General features: G+C 44.7%; 1 protein-coding gene across 1 annotated transcript in view; it reads left to right on the top strand.

Moving 5' to 3' along the window:
* LOC148534452 (alpha-1,4-N-acetylglucosaminyltransferase-like) overlaps window positions 1–25,138 on the top strand; it is a 98,671-nt gene that overhangs the window by 25,494 nt on the left and 48,039 nt on the right. Inside the window, exon 2 of the mRNA XM_088466664.1 lies at window positions 20,729–21,219. Coding sequence (XP_088322790.1) covers window positions 20,749–21,219 — 471 coding nt within the window. The 5' untranslated portion in view covers window positions 20,729–20,748. The remainder of the gene's footprint in view (window positions 1–20,728; window positions 21,220–25,138) is intronic.

Below are 25,138 nucleotides of genomic sequence, written 5' to 3'. Positions count from 1 at the left end.
AATATTTTAATTGTTTGTGTAGAACACTTTGAGGTGTCACCACCCTTTAATAGACAGACGCACGCTTGTCGCTGCTGCTTTAAGGATGCAGGTGCGGCTACAGCCCACACATTTCACAAAGACCGAAAAAAAAAAGAACAATATTTTAATTGTTTGTGTAGAACACTTTGAGGTGTCATCACCCTTTAACAGACAGACGCACGCTTGTCGCTGCTGCTTTAAGGATGCAGGTGCGGCTACAGCCCACACAATTCACATAGACAGAAAAAAAAAGAACAATATTTTAATTGTTTCTGTAGCACACTTTGAGGGTGTCACCACCCTTTAACAGACAGACGCACGCTTGTCGCTGCTGCTTTAAGGATGCAAGTGTGGCTACATCGCACACAAGTCACAAACACATTAAAAAAATATTTTTTTATTTTTTGGAACACTTTGAGAGTTACACCACCCTTTAACAGACAGACGCACGCTTGTCGCTGCTGCTTTAAGGATGCAGGTGCGGCTACAGCCCACACATTTCACAAAGACCGAAAAAAAAAGAACAATATTTTAATTGTTTGTGTAGCACACTTTGAGGGTGTCACCACCCTTTAACAGACAGACGCACGCTTGTCGCTGCTGCTTTAAGGATGCAGGTGCGGCTACAGCCCACACAATTCACAAAGACAGAAAAAAGAACAATATTTTAATTGTTTGTGTAGCACACTTTGAGGGTGTCACCACCCTTTAACAGACAGATGCACGCTTGTCGCTGCTACTTTAAGGATGCAGGTGCGGCTACAGCCCACACAATTCACAAAGACAGAAAAAAGAACAATATTTTAATTGTTTGTGTAGCACACTTTGAGGGTGTCACCACCCTTTAACAGACAGACGCACGCTTGTCGCTGCTGCTTTAAGGATGCAGGTGTGGCTACAGACCACACATTTCACAAAGACCAAAAAAAAAGAACAATATTTTAATTGTTTCTGTAGCACACTTTGAGGGTGTCACCACCCTTTAACAGACAGACGCACGCTTGTCGCTGCTGCTTTGAGGATGCAAGTGTGGCTACATCGCACACAAGTCACAAACACATTAAAAAAATAGTTTTTTTATTTTTTGGAACACTTTGAGAGTTACACCACCCTTTAACAGACAGACGCACGCTTGTCGCTGCTGCTTTAAGGATGCAGGTGAGGCTACAGCCCACACATTTCACAAAGACCGAAAAAAAAGAACAATATTTTAATTGTTTGTGTAGAACACTTTGACGGTGTCACCACCCTTTAACAGACAGACGCACGCTTGTCGCTGCTGCTTTGAGGATGCAGGTGGAATCTAGACGGGATTTGGAACCAAGGACACACTACCTCCATCAATTGTCTAAATCCCACTGCACTAATGTCGGATACCGGACGCACGTCTAACACCAACATAGCAGTCAAGGCCTCAGTTATACGTTTTGCTTCAGGATGACTGCTGTCGTACTTCATCCTCATCGCTAGGGACTGTTGGAGGGTCAATTGTTTAGTAAAAGAAGTGATGTTCCTACTTCCTCTCTGGGATGATGAACAACTCCCAGCAGCAGCAACAGCACTAGGAGGAAGAGGTTCTTGATCTTTCCCTATTTTATTTTTATCGGAGAAAGTTTGGTCCTCCATTTATGTTATATTGATATATATACGTGCGGCTAAAGCGCACACAAACACAGAAAATATTATTTTATTTTTGCTGGAGAGTAGCGCACTTTGTGGGTTACACCACCCTTTAAGAAATGAGCCAGCCGGCTCTTTACTTATGGGACACAGGCGCACGCTTGGCGCTGCTCCTTTGTTGATGCACGTGCAGCCACAGTGCACACAATTCACAAACACAGAAAATAATTTTTTTTTTGGTTTGGACTGGAGTGTACTTTCGGGGGTTACAGCACCCTTAACGGTCAAGCCAGCCGGCCCTTTACTTATGACACAGGCGCACGCTTGGCACTACTTTGTTGATGCACGTGCGGCTACTGCGCACACAATTCACAAACACAGAAAATATTTTTTTTTTGGTTTGGACTGGAGTGTACTTTCGGGGGTTACAGCACCCTTTAACGGTCAAGCCAGCCGGCCCTTTACTTATGACACAGGCGCACGCTTGGCACTACTTTGTTGATGCACGTGCGGCTACTGCGCACACAATTCACAAACACAGAAAATAATTTTTTTTTAGGTTTGGACTGGAGTGTACTTTCGGGGGTTACAGCACCCTTAACGGTCAAGCCAGCCGGCCCTTTACTTATGACACAGGCGCACGCTTGGCACTACTTTGTTGATGCACGTGCGGCTACTGCGCACACAATTCACAAACACAGAAAATAATTTTTTTTTTGGTTTGGACTGGAGTGTACTTTCGGGGGTTACAGCACCCTTAACGGTCAAGCCAGCCGGCCCTTTACTTATGACACAGGCGCACGCTTGGCACTACTTTGTTGATGCACGTGCGGCTACTGCGCACACAATTCACAAACACAGAAAATAATTTTTTTTTTGGTTTGGACTGGAGTGTACTTTCGGGGGTTACAGCACCCTTAACGGTCAAGCCAGCCGGCCCTTTACTTATGACACAGGCGCACGCTTGGCACTACTTTGTTGATGCACGTGCGGCTACTGCGCACACAATTCACAAACACAGAAAATAATTTTTTTTTTGGTTTGGACTGGAGTGTACTTTCGGGGGTTACAGCACCCTTAACGGTCAAGCCAGCCGGCCCTTTACTTGTGACACAGGCGCACGCTTGGCACTACTTTGTTGATGCACGTGCGGCTACTGCGCACACAATTCACAAACACAGAAAATAATTTTTTTTTTGGTTTGGACTGGAGTGTACTTTCGGGGGTTACAGCACCCTTAACGGTCAAGCCAGCCGGCCCTTTACTTATGACACAGGCGCACGCTTGGCACTACTTTGTTGATGCACGTGCGGCTACTGCGCACACAATTCACAAACACAGAAAATAATTTTTTTTTGGTTTGGACTGGAGTGTACTTTCGGGGGTTACAGCACCCTTTAACGGTCAAGCCAGCCGGCCCTTTACTTATGACACAGGCGCACGCTTGGCACTACTTTGTTGATGCACGTGCGGCTACTGCGCACACAATTCACAAACACAGAAAATATATTATTTTTTTAGCACTTGGGGGGAGCACCCCTGATGGACAGAGCACCCCCTGGACAACACTACAGCACTCCTTTAGGACTGGGACACTGCACAGGACTTTGGAGTGGACACAGCCCCTATGGAGAACTGACTGCACAACACAGTCCAGCCAGCCCCTATGGACTTTGAAGTAGTGGACACAGCCCCTATTAACAACAGCAGCACAGCACAACACAGCCAGCCCCTATGGACTTTGAAGTAGTGGACAACAGCAGCACTACACTACACTACACTACACTACACAGCCCTAACTCCCACCCTCCCTCTTCACTGTCCACAGCCGAGTGAGAAAATGGCGCCGACGCGGGTACCTTATATAGGATCCAAAACCCGCGAGACTCGGAAGGCGGGATGATGACGTTTTGCCTCGATTTCAGATCCGAGTCAGGCGGGAAAAGTCGAGCCTGATTCGGATCGGACTCGGATCGGGGGGGCTCGGGGGGGCTCGGATTTCAGAAATCCGAACCCGCTCACCCCTAATACACACATACATACATATACAGTGTATATGTATATATATATGCAAATACACACACATATACACTGTATGTATATATATATATATATATATATATACACACACACACACTCTAATACATACAGTACACATACAGTAATATATATATATATATATACATACACGCACACACATACATACATACATACATACATACACAACTACACACATACATAGGTGCCACACATTACACACCAACCTGTGGGAAGGTACTTTGGTTGTGCATGAATGCTGTTTTTTTCTTATGGCTGGTGGTGGCAGCAGCTCAGCCTCTGCGCTCCACCTGCAGGCCTGACTTTTCTCATCATGTCTGTGCCCAGAACTCAGTTGCCAAGGGAGGCAGGTAGGGGCACTGGGGGATGACCCGGGGACCAGAACTTCTAGGGAACACACAGGGACGCTTTAGAACTACATGGGGGCGGGGCTTCGGATTGCATGCAGAGACTGCATGCATGGCCATGGGATGGAGATTCAGAGTTCAGACGGTCTGGGGCGGAGCTTCAGAAGGCCGATGTGGGGAGGGGGGACGGTGAATGATCGGTGCTCCGGATCCTTCAAGTGCAGTGCAGACAGTCTTGACAGGTAATTTATTTTTTTTCCTGTCAGCACTGTCTGCACTGCAGGGGATGCAGTGGGCCTATTTTCAAGGTGGGCCTGGAGCTGTAGCTCCACCCACCCCATTATTAATCCGGTCCTGCCCGCCGCTGCTACCATTGCCTGCTATCGCCTGCATACGACGGCCATCTTTGTGCACCCAAGTGAAGCCACATTGACTACACCTGCTGGAGGCTCCTACTGCGGCTGCGCAACAAGTTGAAAAGTCCTATCTTTATAATGGTGCATTTTTGAAGTAATAGTTTAAAAACTGTAACTTTCTAATTTACCTGAACCCCAAAGGCATGTACCCTGGCACAATAGCTACCTAATAAAACAAACCCCAAGTCTAAATTCAACCTCTACCCTGAGTTCTGCCTTCCCAAAAATCCGCCATAGACTACAGCAGAAAAGGTTCCTAACTGAGAATGTCAGAAGAATGTGACAGTTGGAGCTTTAGATTACTCCCATGTCCTCATTCTTTCAGTTTTTGCCCTGAAATTTGGCATGCTGAACCGTACAACAGTTCTACCGAGCCATGCAAAATTTCAGATCCGTACCTCCTATAACTTTTGAGGTGTAGCCCCTTGAACACCCTGCCCCCCCTTCAGAATTCTCTATGGAGAAATACGTTTTTTTAGATGCAGCCTTAATATAAGGGCACGACTGTGCCCTTGTAATATATATAGATACACACACACATATATATGAATGAAATCCAGAGCTGCCTATATGTATAATTAATTAGGGTCACTGTCAATCTTAATAAAATTAACACTCTGTGTCATGATGTCACTTTTACTTACCTTAAATCTGCTGTGACAGACAGTGGAGGACAGTGCAGAGCTGCAGGCACACAGGTGAACTGCCTCTCTATGTGCCGGGCAGGCGGCAGTGGTCAGTTTCAGTATAGTTCCTGGCTGCCCTTCCTGCTGAGCCTGCTCCTCGGTGGATGGCTGTCACAGCAGGAGGCCAGGAATACAGTGAGGAGGGCCGGCGCAGCGTCATGCGTATGACGTCATGATGCCAGCGTCCGACGCCCGGCCACACTCCGAACAAGCAAGTAGTGATGGCGGGGAACTGGGGTTACCCTTTGGGGTGTTGCAAAGTGTAATCATTAATCTTACCATAGTTTATACAAGCCAGGCGGGTGGCTGATGGGTCACTGTAGTAGTTATTTACTATTACAGTAGCCACGGACCCGCGGCAGAGATGTGTTTTGTGCCCCTGAGCCACGTTGAGACCCCTCAGAACCGCGAAGCCCAGCACAGCTGTACCCCTAGTACCCCGTCTCCAGGCCTGACTGTCAACCTTTTTTGAATGATTGATCAATAGAAGTGTGTCTATGCGTGTAGTGGGATCCTGTCTGTCCATTTGTTGCATTATCCGAGATTGCTGTTTCTTCGGTGGGACACCTTAACAGGACTTTATTACCATCTGGCTCCTTGTATACTGATGTGCACTGAATTGCTGTAAAGCTGGTATGAGCACAACCTACTTACATGTAGGGGTGAGCGGGTTCGGATTTCTGAAATCCGAACCCCCCCGAGCCCCCCCGATCCGAGTCCGATCCGAGTCAGGCTCGACTTTTCCCGCCTGACTCGGATCTGACATCGAGGCAAAACGTCATCATCCCGCCTTCCGAGTCTCGCGGGTTTTGGATCCTATATAAGGTACCCGCGTCGGCGCCATTTTCTCACTCGGCTGTGGACAGTGAAGAGGGAGGGTGGGAGTTAGTGCTGTGTAGTGTAGTGTAGTGTAGTGCTGCTGTTGTCCACTACTTCAAAGTCCATAGGGGCTGGCTGTGTTGTGCTGTGCTGCTGTTGTTAATAGGGGCTGTGTCCACTACTTCAAAGTCCATAGGGGCTGGCTGGACTGTGTTGTGCAGTCAGTTCTCCATAGGGGCTGTGTCCACTCCAAAGTCCTGTGCAGTGTCCCAGTCCTAAAGGGGTGCTGTAGTGTTGTCCAGGGGGTGCTCTGTCCATCAGGGGTGCTCCCCCCAAGTGCTAAAAAAATAATATATTTTCTGTGTTTGTGAATTGTGTGCGCAGTAGCCGCACGTGCATCAACAAAGTAGTGCCAAGCGTGCGCCTGTGTCATAAGTAAAGGGCCGGCTGGCTTGACCGTTAAGGGTGCTGTAACCCCCGAAAGTACACTCCAGTCCAAACCAAAAAAAAAATTATTTTCTGTGTTTGTGAATTGTGTGCGCAGTAGCCGCACGTGCATCAACAAAGTAGTGCCAAGCGTGCGCCTGTGTCATAAGTAAAGGGCCGGCTGGCTTGACCGTTAAGGGTGCTGTAACCCCCGAAAGTACACTCCAGTACAAACCAAAAAAAAAATTATTTTCTGTGTTTGTGAATTGTGTGCGCAGTAGCCGCACGTGCATCAACAAAGTAGTGCCAAGCGTGCGCCTGTGTCATAAGTAAAGGGCCGGCTGGCTTGACCGTTAAGGGTGCTGTAACCCCCGAAAGTACACTCCAGTCCAAACCTAAAAAAAAATTATTTTCTGTGTTTGTGAATTGTGTGCGCAGTAGCCGCACGTGCATCAACAAAGTAGTGCCAAGCGTGCGCCTGTGTCATAAGTAAAGGGCCGGCTGGCTTGACCGTTAAAGGGTGCTGTAACCCCCGAAAGTACACTCCAGTCCAAACCAAAAAAAAATTATTTTCTGTGTTTGTGAATTGTGTGCGCAGTAGCCGCACGTGCATCAACAAAGTAGTGCCAAGCGTGCGCCTGTGTCATAAGTAAAGGGCCGGCTGGCTTGACCGTTAAGGGTGCTGTAACCCCCGAAAGTACACTCCAGTCCAAACCTAAAAAAAAATTATTTTCTGTGTTTGTGAATTGTGTGCGCAGTAGCCGCACGTGCATCAACAAAGTAGTGCCAAGAGTGCCCCTGTGTCATAAGTAAAGGGCCGGCTGGCTTGACCGTTAAAGGGTGCTGTAACCCCCGAAAGTACACTCCAGTCCAAACCAAAAAAAAATTATTTTCTGTGTTTGTGAATTGTGTGCGCAGTAGCCGCACGTGCATCAACAAAGTAGTGCCAAGCGTGCGCCTGTGTCATAAGTAAAGGGCCGGCTGGCTTGACCGTTAAAGGGTGCTGTAACCCCTGAAAGTACACTCCAGTCCAAACCAAAAAAAAATTATTTTCTGTGTTTGTGAATTGTGTGCGCAGTAGCCGCACGTGCATCAACAAAGTAGTGTCAAGCGTTCGCCTGTGTCATAAGTAAAGGGCCGGCTGGCTTGACCGTTAAGGGTGCTGTAACCCCCGAAAGTACACTCCAGTCCAAACCAAAAAAAAAATTATTTTCTGTGTTTGTGAATTGTGTGCGCAGTAGCCGCACGTGCATCAACAAAGTAGTGCCAAGCGTGCGCCTGTGTCATAAGTAAAGGGCCGGCTGGCTTGACCGTTAAGGGTGCTGTAACCCCCGAAAGTACACTCCAGTCCAAACCAAAAAAAAAATTATTTTCTGTGTTTGTGAATTGTGTGCGCAGTAGCCGCACGTGCATCAACAAAGTAGTGGCAAGCGTGCGCCTGTGTCATAAGTAAAGGGCCGGCTGGCTTGACCGTTAAGGGTGCTGTAACCCCCGAAAGTACACTCCAGTCCAAACCTAAAAAAAAATTATTTTCTGTGTTTGTGAATTGTGTGCGCAGTAGCCGCACGTGCATCAACAAAGTAGTGCCAAGCGTGCGCCTGTGTCATAAGTAAAGGGCCGGCTGGCTTGACCGTTAAAGGGTGCTGTAACCCCCGAAAGTACACTCCAGTCCAAACCAAAAAAAAATTATTTTCTGTGTTTGTGAATTGTGTGCGCAGTAGCCGCACGTGCATCAACAAAGTAGTGCCAAGCGTGCGCCTGTGTCATAAGTAAAGGGCCGGCTGGCTTGACCGTTAAGGGTGCTGTAACCCCCGAAAGTACACTCCAGTCCAAACCTAAAAAAAAATTATTTTCTGTGTTTGTGAATTGTGTGCGCAGTAGCCGCACGTGCATCAACAAAGTAGTGCCAAGAGTGCCCCTGTGTCATAAGTAAAGGGCCGGCTGGCTTGACCGTTAAAGGGTGCTGTAACCCCCGAAAGTACACTCCAGTCCAAACCAAAAAAAAATTATTTTCTGTGTTTGTGAATTGTGTGCGCAGTAGCCGCACGTGCATCAACAAAGTAGTGCCAAGCGTGCGCCTGTGTCATAAGTAAAGGGCCGGCTGGCTTGACCGTTAAAGGGTGCTGTAACCCCTGAAAGTACACTCCAGTCCAAACCAAAAAAAAATTATTTTCTGTGTTTGTGAATTGTGTGCGCAGTAGCCGCACGTGCATCAACAAAGTAGTGTCAAGCGTGCGCCTGTGTCATAAGTAAAGGGCCGGCTGGCTTGACCGTTAAGGGTGCTGTAACCCCCGAAAGTACACTCCAGTCCAAACCAAAAAAAAATTATTTTCTGTGTTTGTGAATTGTGTGCGCAGTAGCCGCACGTGCATCAACAAAGTAGTGCCAAGCGTGCGCCTGTGTCATAAGTAAAGGGCCGGCTGGCTTGACCGTTAAAGGGTGCTGTAACCCCCAAAGTACACTCCAGTCCAAACCAAAAAAAAATTATTTTCTGTGTTTGTGAATTGTGTGCGCAGTAGCCGCACGTGCATCAACAAAGTAGTGCCAAGAGTGCGCCTGTGTCATAAGTAAAGGGCCGGCTGGCTTGACCGTTAAAGGGTGCTGTAACCCACAAAGTACACTCCAGTCCGAACCAAAAAAAAATTTATTTTCTGTGTTTAGCCGCACGTATATATCAAATCGATATAACATAAATGGAGGACCAAACTTTCTCCGATAAAAATAAAATAGAGAAAGATCAAGAACCACTTCCTCCTAGTGCTGAAGCTGCTGCCACTAGTCATGACATAGACGATAACATGCCATCAACGTCGTCTGCCAAGGCCGATGCCCAATGTCATAGTAGAGGGCACATACAATCCCAAATGGCAAAGTTCAGGAAAATGACCTTGAAAAAGACATTTAAATCAGCTGAAGAGAAACGTAAACTTGCCAATATGCCATTTACGACACGGAGTGGCAAGGAACGGCTAAGGTCGATCCCTAGTATGTTCATGACTAGTGGTTCAGCTTCACATGACGATGGAAGCACTCCTCCCACTAAAAAAATCAAAAGAGTTAAGCTGGCAAAAGCACAGCGAAGAACTGTGCTTTCTAAGAAGATATCACAAATCCCCAAAGAGAGTCCAAGTGTGGTGGTGGTTGCGATGCCTGACCTTCCCAGCACTGGACGGGAAGAGGTGGCTCTTTCCACCATTTGCACGCCCCCTGCAAGTGCTGAAAGGAGCACCCACAGTCCACTTGCTGATATGCAAATTGAAGATGTCACTGTTGAAGTACAACAGGATGAGGATACTGGTGTAGCTGGCGCTGAGGAGGAAGTTGGCGAGGAGGATTCTGATGGTGATGTGGTTTGTTTAAATCAGGCTCCGGGGGAGACAGTTGTTGTCCGTGGGATGAAAAAGCCCATCACGGTCATGCCTGGGCAGAAGACCAAACATTCCACCTCTTTGGTCTGGCAATATTTCTATCCAAATCCGGACAACAACTGTCTTGCCATATGTACCATATGTAAAGGTGAAATAAGTAGGGGTAGGGACGTCAACCACCTAGGAACATCCTCCCTTATACGGCACCTGCAGCGCGTTCATAAAAAGTTACTGTCAAGTTCAGAAACTTTGGCTCAGACCGTAAGCAGTCCAGGGACACCTAAATCCCGTTGTCCTGTTGTATCCAAGCGCCTGCAAACCACACCGTCAACTCCCTCCTCGTCAATTTCCTCCTTAGTCAGGATCGGAAGTAGTCCTGCAGGCCATATCACTGGCATGACTGACTCTCCTATCCGGGATTCCTCCGGAGGATCCTGCATTGCTACGCCTACTGCTGCCACTGCTGCTGTTGCTGCTGCTGCTGGGAGTCGTTCATCATCCCAGAGAGGAAGTAGGAACACCACTACTTTTACTAAACAATTGACCCTCCAACAGTCCTTAGCGAGGAGGATGAAGTACGACAGCAGTCATCCTGAAGCAAAACGTATAACTGAGGCCTTGACTGCTATGTTGGTGTTAGACGTGCGTCCGGTATCCGCCATTAGTGCAGTGGGATTTAGACAATTGATGGAGGTAGTGTGTCCCCGGTTCCAAATCCCGTCTAGATTCCACTTCACTAGGCAGGCGATACCGAGACTGTACAGAAACGTCAGAAAAAGTGTCCTCAGTGTCCTGAAAAATGCCGTTGTACACAATGTCCACTTAACCACGGACATGTGGACAAGTGGAACAGGGCAGACTAAGGACTATATGACTGTGACAGCCCACTGGGTAGATGTATCACCTTACGCAGCAACAGCAGCAGCGTCACCAGTAGCAGCATCTCAGAAACGCCAGCTCGTTACAAGGCAGGCTACGCTGTGTATCACCGGTTTCAGTAAGAGGCACACCGCCGACAACCTCTTAGAGAAACTGAGGGAAATCATCGCCCAGTGGCTTACCCCACTTAGACTCTCCTGGGGATTTGTGATATCTGACAACGCCACCAATATTGTGCGGGCATTACATCTGGGCAAATTCCAGCACGTCCCATGTTTTGCTCACACAATAAACTTGGTGGTGCAGAATTTTCTGAAAAGCGACAGGGGCGTGCAGGAGACGCTTTGGGTGGCCCGAAAAATTTCTGGCCACTTTCGCCATTCAGCGACTGCGTGCCGAAGACTGGAGCGCCAGCAAACACTCTTGAACCTGCCCCGCCATCACCTGAAGCAAGAGGTTGTGACGCGGTGGAACTCAACCCTCTATATGCTTCAGAGGATGGAGGAGCAGCAAAAGGCCATACAAGCCTATACATCCACCTATGACATAGGCAAAGGAGGGGGTATGCACCTGACTCAAGCGCAGTGGAGAATGATTTCCGTGTTGTGCAAGGTTCTTCAGCCCTTCGAACTTGCCACACGTGAAGTCAGTTCAGACACTGCCAGCTTGAGTCAGGTCATTCCCCTCATCAGGCTTTTGCAGAAGCAGCTGGAGAAAGTGAAGGAGGAGCTAAGACGGAGCGATTCCGCTCGGCATGTGGGACTTGTGGATGAAGCCCTTCATTCGCTTTGCCAGGATTCCAGGGTGGTCAATCTGTTGAAATCAGACCACTACATTTTGGCCACCGTGCTCGATCCTAGGTTTAAAGCCTATGTGGTGTCTCTCTTTCCGGCCGACACAAGCCTGCAGAGGTGCAAAGACCTGCTGGTGAACACACTGTCAGCTGAAGCGGAACGTGACACGTCAACGGCTCCTTCTTCATTTTCTCCCGCAACTGGGGCTGCCAGGAAAAAACTTAGGTATCCTAAGCAACCCGCTGGCGGTGATGCAGGGCAGGCAGGACCAAGTTTGGACATCTGGTCCGGACTGAAGGACCTGGCAACAATTTCTGACATGTCTACTGTCACTGCATATGATACTGTCACCATTGACAGAATGGTGGAGGATTACATCGGTGACAGCATCCAAGTAGGCATGTCAGACAGTCCATACCTGTACTGGCAGGAAAAAGAGGCAATTTGGAGGCCCCTGTACAAACTGGCTCTATTTTACCTGAGTTGCCCCCCCTCCAGTGTGTACTCCGAAAGAGTGTTTAGTGCAGCCGGGAACCTTGTCAGCGAAAGGCGTAGGAGGTTGCTTCCACAGAATGTGGAGAAGATGATGTTCATCAAAATGAATTATCAGCTCTTCCAGGGAGACCAGCCTCCAGAAGGTACAGAGGGACCTGTGGTGGTGGATTCAAGTGGGGACGAGTTAATACTTTGTGAGGATGAGGATGTACACACTGAAGAGGGTGAGGAATCGGTGGATGAGGAGGATGAGGATGACATCTTGCCTCCGTAGAGCCAGTTTGTGCAGGGACACATTAATTGCCAGCTTGTTTTGTGGGGGCCCAAACGAACCAATCATTTCAGCCACAGTTGTGTGGCAGACCCTGGCGCTGAAATGATTGATTTGTTAAAGTGTGCATGTCCTGTTTATACAACATTCCAAGGACAATTCCATCTTGCACCTCTTTTTTTCTTTGCATTATGTACAGTTTGGGGCCTAGTTTTTCTAACTGCCATCCTGCCTGCCACTGCAGTGTCACTCCTAGATGGGTCACGTGTTTGTGCCGCCCACTCGTGTCGCTTAGCATAGTCATCCAGCTACCTCGGTGCAACCTTTTGGACATAAAAACACTATTGTGAGGTGTGAGGTGTTCAGAATAGACTGGAAATGAGTGGAAATTAAGGTTATTGAGGTTAATAATAGCATAGGAGCAGAAAAACCTACAAATTCTGTGATTTTAGCTGTTTTTATGCTTTTTTTAAAAAAAATACAGATCCAAAACACAAAACCCAGAACCCAAAACACGGAAGGGTGGTTTTGGCAAAACCAATCCAGATCCAAAACACGAAGAAAGATCCAGATCCAAAACCAAAACACAAAACACGAAAAGTGGCCGGTGCACACCCCTACTTACATGTATTACTGCTTTTATTATTTTGTGAGTGTGATATCTGCATATTAAATTTGAACCATTGAGTTACAGTACATACTATTTTCACTTCTTTGCATGGCAAATGTAAGGAGATTTTCTTCATAAATAGAAAGGAGGACCATAAAGATATGCTGACATGCCCATATATTATATCCTCAAGTAAGAATATTCAATCTTTATATGATTTGGCGTCATGGAAGTCTCTAACTTATGGATCTTATCTACACACATTTGGGATAAGTAAATCAATTTTCATATTTCTATGGACAGTTTTTTTTGTATATTTTTTATTATGTTGGGATAATGCCATATTGTATGCATTTACATATGTTTTCACATTGACTGTCATATTTTGAAATATATACAACACTGAGATAATTAAATATTCACTAATAATGGGGAATTGGTGCTATCCTTCCATTTGCTTTCTTAGCTGCAGTAAGAATTGTGCGCTGGTTACTGTAGATAATCTTATACATAATACAATATTTACAGATGCAATAAGGAACTTGAGGTAAACCCTGGTACTTATCATTATTTTCCCATATATCCATTTTCTTTCGTATGTTACCTTGGACATTAGTCATAGAAAGTGCTTGAATAGTCACATAGGACCCATCTGTGTCACTAGTAGAGATGAGCGGGTTTGGTTCCCTGAGAACCAAACTCACCCGAACTCAGGGGAACCGAGTCAGATCCGAATCGACTCGGATTTTCCCGCCTGACTTGGATCTGAAAATGAGGCAAAACATCATTATCCCGCTGTCGGATTCTCATGAGTTTTGGATTCTATAAAGGTCCCACGATCGCCGCCATTTTTCATTCCGGCTGTGGAAAGTGAAGAGGCTGGGAGCTGTGCTGCTGTGCATAGGGATGGCTACAGTTGTGTTGCTTAATGTCCATAGGGGCTGGCTGTTGTCCATATAGAGGCTGGCTGGCTGTTTTTGTGACTGAGGTTGTCCTGTCCATCCATAGGGGCTGGCTGTCTGGTGTTCATATATAGGGGCTGGCTGGCCATTGTCCTGTCCATAGGGGCTGGCTGGCTGTAGTCCATAAGGGCTGGCTGTTGTCCATAGGGGCTGGCTGTTCTGCTGTGTTGTCCAGGGGGTGCTTTGTCTATAAGGGGAGCTCTTCACCCCAGTGTGCATGTTAGCCACACATGTCATCAACGTAGGTGCACAGGGGTGCTGTGCTGCTGTCTGTCAAGGAGCTGCTGCCTCTTTCAGGGGTGCTCTTCACCCACCCCCAGTGTGAAAAAAAACAAACAATTTTTGTTGTGTGCATGTTAGCCTGCCATACACTACCAGTGTTCAATTAATAACAATTTTTTTGTGTACGTATTAGCCTGTCACATACTACCAGTGTTCAAATAAAAACTATTTTTTGTATGTGCGTGTTAGCCTGCCACACCACCAGTGTTCCAATAAAAACAATTTATTGTGTGTGCGTGTTAGCCACACCTATCATCAATGTAGGTGGGCAGGGGTGCTGTGCTACTGTCTGTCAAGGGGCTGCAGCCTCTTTCAGGGGTGCTCTTCACCCACCCCCAGTGTGAAAAAAACAAACAATTTTTGTTGGGTGCGTGTTATCCTGCCACATACTACCAGTGTTCAAATAGTACATTTTTTTTGTGTGTGCGTGTTAGCCTGCCACACCACCAGTGTTCAAATAAAAACAATTTTTTGTGTGCGTATTAGCCTTCCACACCACCAGTGTGAAAATAAAAAAAAGTTGTGTGTGTGGTTGGTCGTGTGCATTAGCCGCAACTTAGCTGTGCTATAATTGCTTGGTGACACTGCTGTAAGACTGCAGTGAGTATGGAGGTCAGTCAAATGACAGGAGAGCAGGATCCACATACCAGTCTTGTAGCTGCCGGCAGCAGTCATGATGACGATGCAAGGCCGTCAACATCATCTATGAAGGCCGATGTACCAGGGCTTAAATCAGGCTAAAGAGTCAGGCTAAAAAAAATCTAATTTTACCCTGTTAAAGAAAAAAAAATCTAAAGCTAAGTCAGCTTTAGAGAAACAAAAAATTGCCAATATGCCATTAACTACACAAAGTGGCAAGGAAAGGATAAGGCCTTGGCCTTTATTATTTATGACTGGTGATTCTAGTGATGATTTAAGTCCCTCTGCTTGTAGGAGAGTTACAAAAATAATTTAAATTAAAATTGTTAAGACGAGTAACACACTGGAACCAACTTTGTGCTCCGAAAAATCTCAAATCCCAGAGTCCAAGCGTGTCGGTGGTTGCCATGTGTGAGCCTGACCTTTTTAATACTGTACTTGAAGAGGATCCTCCTTCCACAATTTGTTGCCCTCTGCAAATGTGGAGATGAGCAGCACAAGTCAACATGCTGATGTAGATATCGAGGATGCTTCTGTGGAATTGCACGAGGAGGATGAGGAGGATATTTATGTAGTTGGAGATAACAACAAGGATGATGAGGATGTTAATGAAGATGAGGATTTTTGTGTGAAAACTGTAAATCAGGCAACAGTTGCTGCCCATTGTGGGAAAAATCTTATTGTTGCCATGCCTGGGCAAAGGACAGAAAAATCCACTTCCATTGTATGGAATAATTTCCATCCAAATCCGGACAACCTTTGCCAAGCCATCAGTAACCATTGCCAAGTAAAAGTGAGTAGAGGTAAGGATCTTAACCATCTTGGAACCTCCTCCCTGTTACGTCACTTGCAGCACATTCATCAAATTGTAAAAGGTATTTCAAATTCTAAAACTTCGGGGACAAAAGCCTAGCTGCTCCCTTCTATCTGGATCCAAGCGCCTGCAATCTCCACCACAACACCTGCATCATCATCAACATTCTCATTTGTGATCGGAAGTAGTTCTGCATCCAATTTCATAAGCATGACTGACTCCTCTTCTATCCGTGATTCCTCAGAAGGATCCTTGAGTGCTATGCCTGTTGCTGCTGGGGGTGGATCTTCATCCCAGAAAGGGACCAAGAAGACTACAATTAGTAGTAATTTTAAAAAACAATTGACTATTAAACAGTCCTTTGATAGAGGAAGTAAGTATAACAGCTGTCACCCAGTTTCACAGCGGATCACTGACGCCATGATGGCTGTGCTAGTATTAGATGGTGAAATAATAAAAAATGAGGATGATAGTGTGGAGGAAGTGCAAAAGGAGGATGAGGGGGAAATTTGTGTCCTATCTGACGCTAATTAGGATATTGATGATGAGGATGTGGTTTGTGTAATCAGTTACCAGTGGCAGCAGTTCTTGCTCATGATGAAAAGAAAGACAGAAAAGCCAAATCTTGGGTGTGGAATTATTTTAATCTACATTCTGACAACAGTTGTGAAGGCATCTGTTCCATTTGTAAAGCCAAAGTTAGCAGAGGAAAGGACGTTAACCATCTAGGCACCTCCTCCCTGTTATGTCATTTGCAGCGAGTTCATGCAATTTGTTTAACAAAATTATAATAATTTGTAAATTAACTAATTGAAGGTAGTCCTTCAAAAAAATGTTTTGTGGGGGCCCAAACAAACCAAGGAGTTCAGCCACGAAAGTGTCAGTCCTAGTCACTAAAGTGCTTGGTTTGTTAAACTGTGCATGTCTTCAATATCCCATATAAGAGTGGGTTGGAGGGACAATTCCTTGTTTCTTTACATTGTACACAATTTGGGGCATCGCCGACTGACATTATTATAGTTTATTAAACTGCCACTGCTGTGTGGCAATGCTTCATAGATGTCCTATCTTTTTTTAGACTGCTGTGCGTTTGTGCTACTGCTCTGTTGCTTACTTTAGCCAGCCAGTTCGCTGCAGCCTTTGGCCTATATTAGTGAAAAATAGTGAAATCAATATTGTGAGCTGTGAGGTGGTTATAAATGCATGGAAATGCCCGAAAATGATTGTTATTTAGGTTAATAATAATGTAGGAACAAAAATAGGCCCAAATTATGTGGTTTTAGCTGTTTATATCATTTAAAAAAAAATACAGATCCAAAACCAAAACCTCAAAACAAAACACCAAGGAAAAAGATCCAAAATCAGATCCAGATCCAAAACCAGTGGAGATACAGATCCAAAACCAAAACACGGGGGTCGGCGCACATCTCTAGTCACTAGCCATCATGGACCGGGTTATGCTTACACTGTAAGTGCCGATTCAGCAGCAGAGGACACAGAAAAATATATTCATGTGATGGCAGATATGGAAAATTATAAATGTCAACTAGCCTGCATATTTTACATGAAGTGCCAGTGTTTCCTGTTGTCCTTGTTCATTTATTTATTTTAATAAAAGAGTATTAAACGGTTAAGAAGAATGTTCTTAAGGCACTAAGGGCAGTATTCAATTTGAGGCGTTAAGTCCGGATTCGCGGCAATTTACCGCCGATGACGTCATTATCGCCTGTTTTAGTTTTACCCCGTATTCAATTTGAAAGACTTTACGCCTAGGCGTTAAGTCAATGCAATGTAATAGGCGGTAAAGTATCGCTTATGAATGGCAGGCGTTAAAAGTGCAGAATTGGGGTTTTGGGGTGCAACATTTTGGGAACCCCTGTAGAGCCTTCAGACAGTCCCCCAAAGGTAATCTGTGTCAAAAAAAAAAAATTAAGGACACCCCAAAAATGTACTTTGAAAAAGGGGGCGAAAAAAAAAAGTTGGAGTACAAACTTAAAAAATAGCGAACTTGACTCAGGGGGGTCCCCAAGTGTTTTTTTGATTGCAGGTGTTTGCGACAGGTGGGTTTTTCATGATTTTTTTAAGTCACTTTAGCAACTTTAAAATATGCTGAACCCCATTTTCAAGTACCCCAAATTTGATGGCCATAGTTGTTTTGCCCTAATAAAACTTCTAAATGCTCTTCTGCATCACCTTATTCAAAGCCCCATTTATGCACCTGCCACGGCTATTAGAAACCCAGACTTCCTTCAGGAGTTAAAAATGGGGGTACCCTCTGTCCTCCCCTATGTCTACACTACTTTATAGGGGTCCCTAGAATATTTCCTGAAAATTCCCGTTTTGTTTAACCTGTAAAAAAACGGGGTAAAAATTTACTAAAAAAATTACATAAGGTCCCCCCCCCAAAAGCCAAACCATCCTCGGGACTTGGCAAAACAAAAAAACGAGTTTACCCGATCCATGCAACAGCTATCAGTATGTGTGTTGCCACACATACTGATAGCTCCCGAATGCCAGCTGACGGAACATGCACGGAGCTGGCAGTCCCGAGAGCCAATCAGTGGCCATGCTGACTAGAGCGGCCACTGATTGGCTTCGGCTACTGACAGTTCCCACGTTGTGTGACTCGCCCACGTGGGAACTGTCAGTAGCCAGAGCCAATCAGCGGCTGCTCTACAGTCAGCGTGGCCGTTGATCAGCTGATGGGACTGCAAAGCCCCGTTCAGTCCCGGCAGCTGTCATTTGGGAGCTATCAGTATGTGTAGCAACACACATACTGATAGCTGTTGCGTGGATCGGGTAAACTCGTTTTTTTGTTTTGCCAAGTCCCGGGGATGCTGCGGAGACCAGCACCAGGATATAGGTGAGTATGAATTCTTCTTTGCAGTGCCATGTTTTAAGAATATTCTACTGGAGAAGGGGTCAGATTCATCTGGAATAGGTAAATATGTGTGAATGGGTAGGTGTGTGTAATAAAGTTTTACTGTCACGGTGTGTGTGTTTTGTCTTTTTTAACTATTTATTTTACAGTGAAGTTACAGGTGCCGCATGTCTGCTGGCACTTGTTGTTCCACAAGTGCAAAATGGCAGGCATGCTGGCACTTGTAGTTCCACTGTAAAACACAATATTTTTACATTATTTGGCCCCCCCATTACCTCCATACCCACCAAGCCAGGGGTATGGGGAAGAGCCCCGGGCTTCAGTGTAAGCCTGTGGTGCTCGGGAGGGGGGGGACCCTTATTTGGGGGGACCTGGAGCCCCGGTGATTGGGTCTCCGGGCTGTGGCATTACACTCCCGGTCGGTTGGGTCTGGTGCTGGTCTTAAATATAGGGGGATCCCCACGTGTTTTTTTACCCCTATATTTAAAACCAGAACTGGTCCCTGCAGCCTTGGCTTGGTTTCTAAAATATGGTGGAACCCTACACTTTTTGTTCCCCATATTTTTAGAAACCACCACTGGCTGGCAAGCCTGGGGCTGGTTTGGATTTTGGGGGGGACATTATGTAATTTTTTTATTATTTTTTTACTTCTTTTTTTTACAGGTACAACACAATGGGAATTTTCGGGAAATATTCTAGGGACCCCCTAAAGATGTGTAGACATGGGGGATTACTATGGGTACCTCCATTTTTGACTACTGAAGGAAGTTGCGGTTTCAAATAGCCGTGGCAGGTGCATTTTTGCAGAATTAAAAAAAAATGCATTTTGGGACTTAAAAATATGCTTGTACCCATTTTCATTTACCCCAAATTTGATGGGACCATTTTTAAAAATGAAAAAAATAAGCAAAATGCTCTTCTGCATCACTTCTTCAAAGTCGGGAAAAAAAACATCTGCCGTGGCTATTTAAAAACCCGACTTTCTTTTGCAGCCAAAAATGAGGGTACCCATAGTGATCCCCATGTCTAGACATCTTTAGGGGGTCCTAGGATTATTTCCTGAAAATTCCCGTTTTTTTACCGCCGATCCAAGTAACGCCGGGTCCCGTTTTCACCTACTTTCAAATTGAATGCGTGGATACGCGGGTACGCGCGCGATACTTTAACGCCTGGAAAACAGGTCGAAGTTGGTGTTAAGTCTGGGCCACGTTAAATTAACACGGGCCTAAAGCTCATTTACAAACTGCATTGGTTTTGTGATTGAGCAACTGGCACTTTTTCTACATCAAATGGATTTCAAGTATCTTAAAACTGCACCCAGAAAATAAATCTGCAGCTAGAGTTGTAAATGCACCTGAAAATACTATTGGTGGAAAGAGTGAAATGTCACCTCAAAATCAATCTACTTTTATTTTAAGACCACCCACCTTCAATAAATGTACTTTTTTTCATAATGATTAATTAAGAATGGACTGACTATGTGGACTATATATATATAGAGTTGTCTTAATGGGTTATGTGGAGGATGCCGGTGCTCGGACTCCAGGCGGTCAGAATCCCGATGCCAGCATGCTGCAGGGTTAGAATACCGACACCTGTCAGTAAGTATCCTAAAACGATTCCTAAACCTAAATCCCTGCCTAAACCTAACCCCCCCTCCCATAGCCTAACCCTAGCCTTCCCCCCTGCAGCCTAACCTTAACCCCCAACCCCACAGCCTAACTCTAACCCTCCTACTAGTGCCTAACCATACTTACCATCATGATGCCAGCGATAAGGATCCAGGCGAGCAGAATCATGATGCCAGCATTTGGCATGGTTAGAATACCGACACCTGTCAGTAAGAATCCTAAACCTGTCCATAAACCTAACTCTCCCTCCCACATCCTAACCCTAACCCTCCTCCAAATACTTACTGTCAGGATGCTGGCGATCAGGTTATTGGCGCCGGGATTCTGACTGGTGTCAGGATTCTGGCACGGGAATTCTAAGCGCCAGCATTTGAACTGCCAGGATATTAACTACATCCCCATATTGCTGTATGTGATACATTTTCTTTTGCTTTAATTTCTTAGGGGTCTATTTATCAAGCTGTGAAAAGTGTGGAGAAGTTGCCCATAGCAACCAATCAGCTTTGAAGTAGCATTTATCAAGTACAGTCTATAAAATAATAGGTAGGAGCTAATTGGTTGCTGTGGGTAACTTCTCCACTGGTCCTCTTCTCCACCCTTTTCACTACTTGATAAATAGACCCCTTGGATTTTTGTTGCAATGTTAAATTGTGTTAACTTGTATTAGATTGTTTCAGCATACCATAAAGTAATGTGCTTTCTCTTGCAGTCTGACTGCCGTTTACAACAATGATAAAAGCCTGGAAGAGATTGACCTTCTTTCTTCTATTGGTAGCCATTGGTTTCCTCTACAGAACCTACAATGTTCAGCTTGTTCGTCATTACAAGTCTTTCTTCTCAGAAGGAGATATATTTAATGGCTTCAGAAAAAGACTGTTTTCCAATAAAATAACAGAAGACGTTGGCTCCAATTCTCTAAATCCATCAGACATTTTAGGAGGGGGTGATAGCATTATTTTCTTGGAGACCACAGACAGGATGCACCCACCTTCACTAGTGTTATGTGCTATTGAGTCTGCAGCTCGGGTGTATAGTGAAAGACCAGTGATTTACTTCATGAAAGGATTGAATAATACAAACTCTGAAGACACAGCAAAGAAATATTTTCCAACACTGTCAAATTTTAAGAATGTGTATTACTTCCCTCTGAGATATGAAGAGGTTTTTAGAGACACGCCACTTCTCGCTTGGTATGAAAAGGTAAAGCATCATACTTTATTCATTTATTCCTTGAAGGTAGAAAAAAAAAAGTTATTTTGTATGCAGTATTCTCTATTATGTAAAAATTCCTGTTACAAAATTGTGCTTTTCTACAGTACATTGTCATTAATTTTCCAAACCCCAGGTCAAATGTTTCCCAAGATTTAACATTTTTGGATCCTGAGGGGCCAATTCATTTCTTATTCTTATGTGCAAAAACACAATACATTTTTAGCTTTTCTTCATTCAATTGTTTACCATTTTGCATTAGAAAAAATGTAAAAGAATTTTACCCACCTATGTTACTTCCGTTGAGAAAGAATAGATCAGGCATGAAAAGTCTTATTCAATTAATTTTTCATTATACTTTGCTATAAAACACTGATTCTAAGCATCAACCCTCAAGGTTTCCAAACAGGTCATGTTTTCTGTCTGTGAAGCAGGTGGGATAATTACGGACACAGGAAAATAGATTAACTCACCTGTGTTTGATTAAAGAAAATCCACAAAACATGACCTGTTCGTAGAGATATGCGTTGAAGGCAAGGAAAGGAAGGCAAGTCAGATGCTTGGTTGCATAGGGAGAGGAATCAGTAGCAGGAAGAAGTGGTAATACCACTGTATAGGTCATTGGTACGTCCTCATCTCGAATACTGTGTTCAGTTCTGGTGGCCATATCTCCAGAAGGATATTAATACATTAGAGACTGTACAAAGAAGGGCAACTAAAATGGTGCAAGGTCTACACCACAAAACGTACCAGGAAAGTCTAAAATATGTATAGTTTGGAGCAGAGAAGGGAAAGGGGGGGACATGAAAGGGGGGGAGAAACGGGGGGGAGAAACGTTCAAATATATAAAGGGTTTTAACAAGGCAAAGGAAGGAGACATTCTTCAAAGAATAGAATTATTAGAACAAGAGGACATGTTCGGGAATCTGTGCATGCACAAGACCCATTCTGTGAGAGTGCAAAATGGGTCCTGCTAACACGCACGCTAGCCCTTGAATGTCACTGCCTGATTGATAGGCAGAGGCATTTAAGGGGCGGTGCAGGGGTGGGGTCAGCTGGTGTTCCTGGAAATGCCCCATGGTCATGCTGCTGGTCTCACAAGATGGCCAGCCTGAGTAAGCTGAGGCTTACTCAGCTGGCCGGCCGCCTTGCTCCGACCACCATCATGACCACTGACCACCGATGGTCGTGATGGTGATCCCAGCACTGCAACCTCCGACACAGTGCTGGGATTGCAAATGCAAAAGGGGGTGTCATACACATCCTGCTGCATTTGCATGATTGCAAGGATTGCATTGCAAAGCTGCAAAAAACTAATAGTAAAGTCTGCAATCCAGATAGCCCCTCCTCTAGGGCAAAACATCTAAATCATTCAAAACATAAAGAGGAGGTACTGGATATTAATTATATGTCAATACATACCTGGAAATATACATGAAAGCCTACGACAAAGCCTTTAGCACATCAGAGGTTCATCGTGCACATGGCCATTATTTCTTTGGTCATGGATTCATGCACACTCTTTCAGTGAACGCCTCTTCCCAGCCAATCGTCTGTCTCACACCTCATCAAGGGGTGGCATAGTTATTCCATCGCTCCTATTATAGCCTGACTACTCATTAGCGATCCAACATTCGTCTTTTACATTTTTTAATATCCCTTTTGCATATTATTCTATATGATCAATAATCCACATTCATATCTATAAAATGGAAACCAGAAAATAGCAAAATATGGCGCTGGCCTTTAGATGACAAAATATTCAAATTATTTTAGAGATATCGGACTGACGCTTCAAAATCAGGATAGGTAATACTAAACCTTTCAGAAATGCATACAACCAAAAATAGCAGAGAAAAGCACGCTGTCCGAATAATCAATATTTTAATGACACATAAAAATTCCATATCTCAATAATTATATAATATATTAAAAGACATGCCCCAAAGAAATATATACGTAAACATAGATTAAAAAACAATCGTCTGTGTAGCTGGTCTATTCTATTTAGCATGCAAACACATATAGCTACAATGTACAGTATATACTCGGTCCTTAGATTACTTGAATCCCGGAAGACGTTTTATTTATAGGCAAAAGTAAGAGGCACAGGGCTTGATTCCGTCCCACTTGCTAGATACGTTCGCACCCAGCGTATGCAAATCTGGCATACACCCACCAAGGCAGGCGATCGCATGTCAAGGCACAAGCACGCCCACTATGTCTTGGCATGTGATCGCTTTGTGTATGTAGATGCCCACCAACCTGTATTAAGATGTCCACTTGCGCACATCATCTCCAGGAAGTGTATGCAACCATCGGTACACTGGGTACCATCGGAAGTGAATGCAGCACTTGAGGTTGACTATACCCTACCGCAAGCACTGCGATCACTTCAGTGTAAAATACAACCTGGTGACGTGTACTATGACGCTGCCTGTTACTTATGCATGCCTCTGAAGTGGCGTTAAGATGCTCAGACATGCCTGCGTTCGCACCTCCACTCCCGTGTTGTTAATGGTGAGCCCCTGTCTCCACCCACAAAAGGCTTCTCCCGTCACTCACTCTGCTGGGTTGTCTATGCGCAGGGAGTGAGTGCTTTCCCGATCTCTCGCACTGGTTTGCACACGCGCACTGCGATAACTACACATGCGCAGAATGCACAAATTGGCCAGCTACGAGCGAACGCATTCTAACGACTGGGTATGAATCAGGTCCACAGTTTCCTCCTGATATTATGTTCTCAATAATTGTAGCAGGTATTAAACCGTATAAAAACTCTCTGCCGGTGGCATGAATAAGAAACACCATTTCCTCCTTGTATTAATTCCTTAACAAATTCCTTAACTCGGCTTTCCTACAGCCTGTATATATTAATACGTTTAAATGGTCCACATGCAGCTCAACAGTATCCCGGCAGATACAAATCAGTCATTCTGTTTTAGTTCAACATATATTACTTTATAACAAATTAGTTATTGTGCTTTTATGCCAGGTAAGTTTGTAACATTAAATATCTGCAGGTTCTTATTGAGAGAGCATAAATTACCTGTGCTCTAAATAAGGCAGGAATCTTTATATAAAGAAATGTGGTGCACTCACATATAATTGCTCCATCCTGTTTGCGACTGGAATATTCCTATATGTTTCAGTGAAATATTTGGAAGGTTCTTAGACCGATGTTGCCATTTATAGTAGATGGTTTGTTAAAAGCATTAAATAATCAGTATAGGTGGTGTGATCACAGTCGCGGCTGTTCACAGACTCTGTGCGTTTCTTCACCTCTCAAAAGTATCGGCGGCATCATCAGGAAATTAGCAATATCAGATTTCATGGGTTTTGGATTCGATATGCATCTGCTAAGAAGTTACAGGAAAAGGAACCCAAATGCCTGGATTAGAAGCTAGTGATGGATGGCATTGCAAAATACAAAAGAACATTGCCACAATAGACAATGTTTTTCATTGTCTATTGTTGCTTGATAAAGGGGGTTGCACCCCGAAAAGTTGCCTTCAATATATTTTGTATTTATGGAAGTCTCTGAGTGCCAATTTTTTGCTGTAGAATCTATGAATTTTTTGGGATTGAGCATCGGAGCAGTTGTTATAATTTTTTGTATTATTTCAAGGAGTGCCAACATAAATTGATATATATATATATATATATATATATATATATATATGAATGCTGTAATTTTTCACTAAGATGAAATAAAGAAATATTTTTAGAAGACTGGTGAGTACACCCCCTTTCTTTCTATTTTTTGTATGCAGAAGATACATGTGATCCCCTGTGGGTAGCTACCCCAGCAAATGGAAGTTTTGGACGTGAGTGTGGACCATTTTGGACTTATATATATAGTGTACACAGGGGTTGAAAGTGAGTGACCAAGGTGCTTTATACACAGTAT

The sequence above is a fragment of the Taudactylus pleione genome, unplaced genomic scaffold (assembly GCF_031769625.1).
Source record: "Taudactylus pleione unplaced genomic scaffold, aTauple2 ptg000066l, whole genome shotgun sequence".
In the NCBI taxonomy this organism is placed as follows: domain Eukaryota; kingdom Metazoa; phylum Chordata; class Amphibia; order Anura; family Myobatrachidae; genus Taudactylus; species Taudactylus pleione.
The sequence above is the reverse complement of the archived record's forward strand: the minus strand, read 5'-3'. Positions and strand labels throughout refer to the sequence as shown.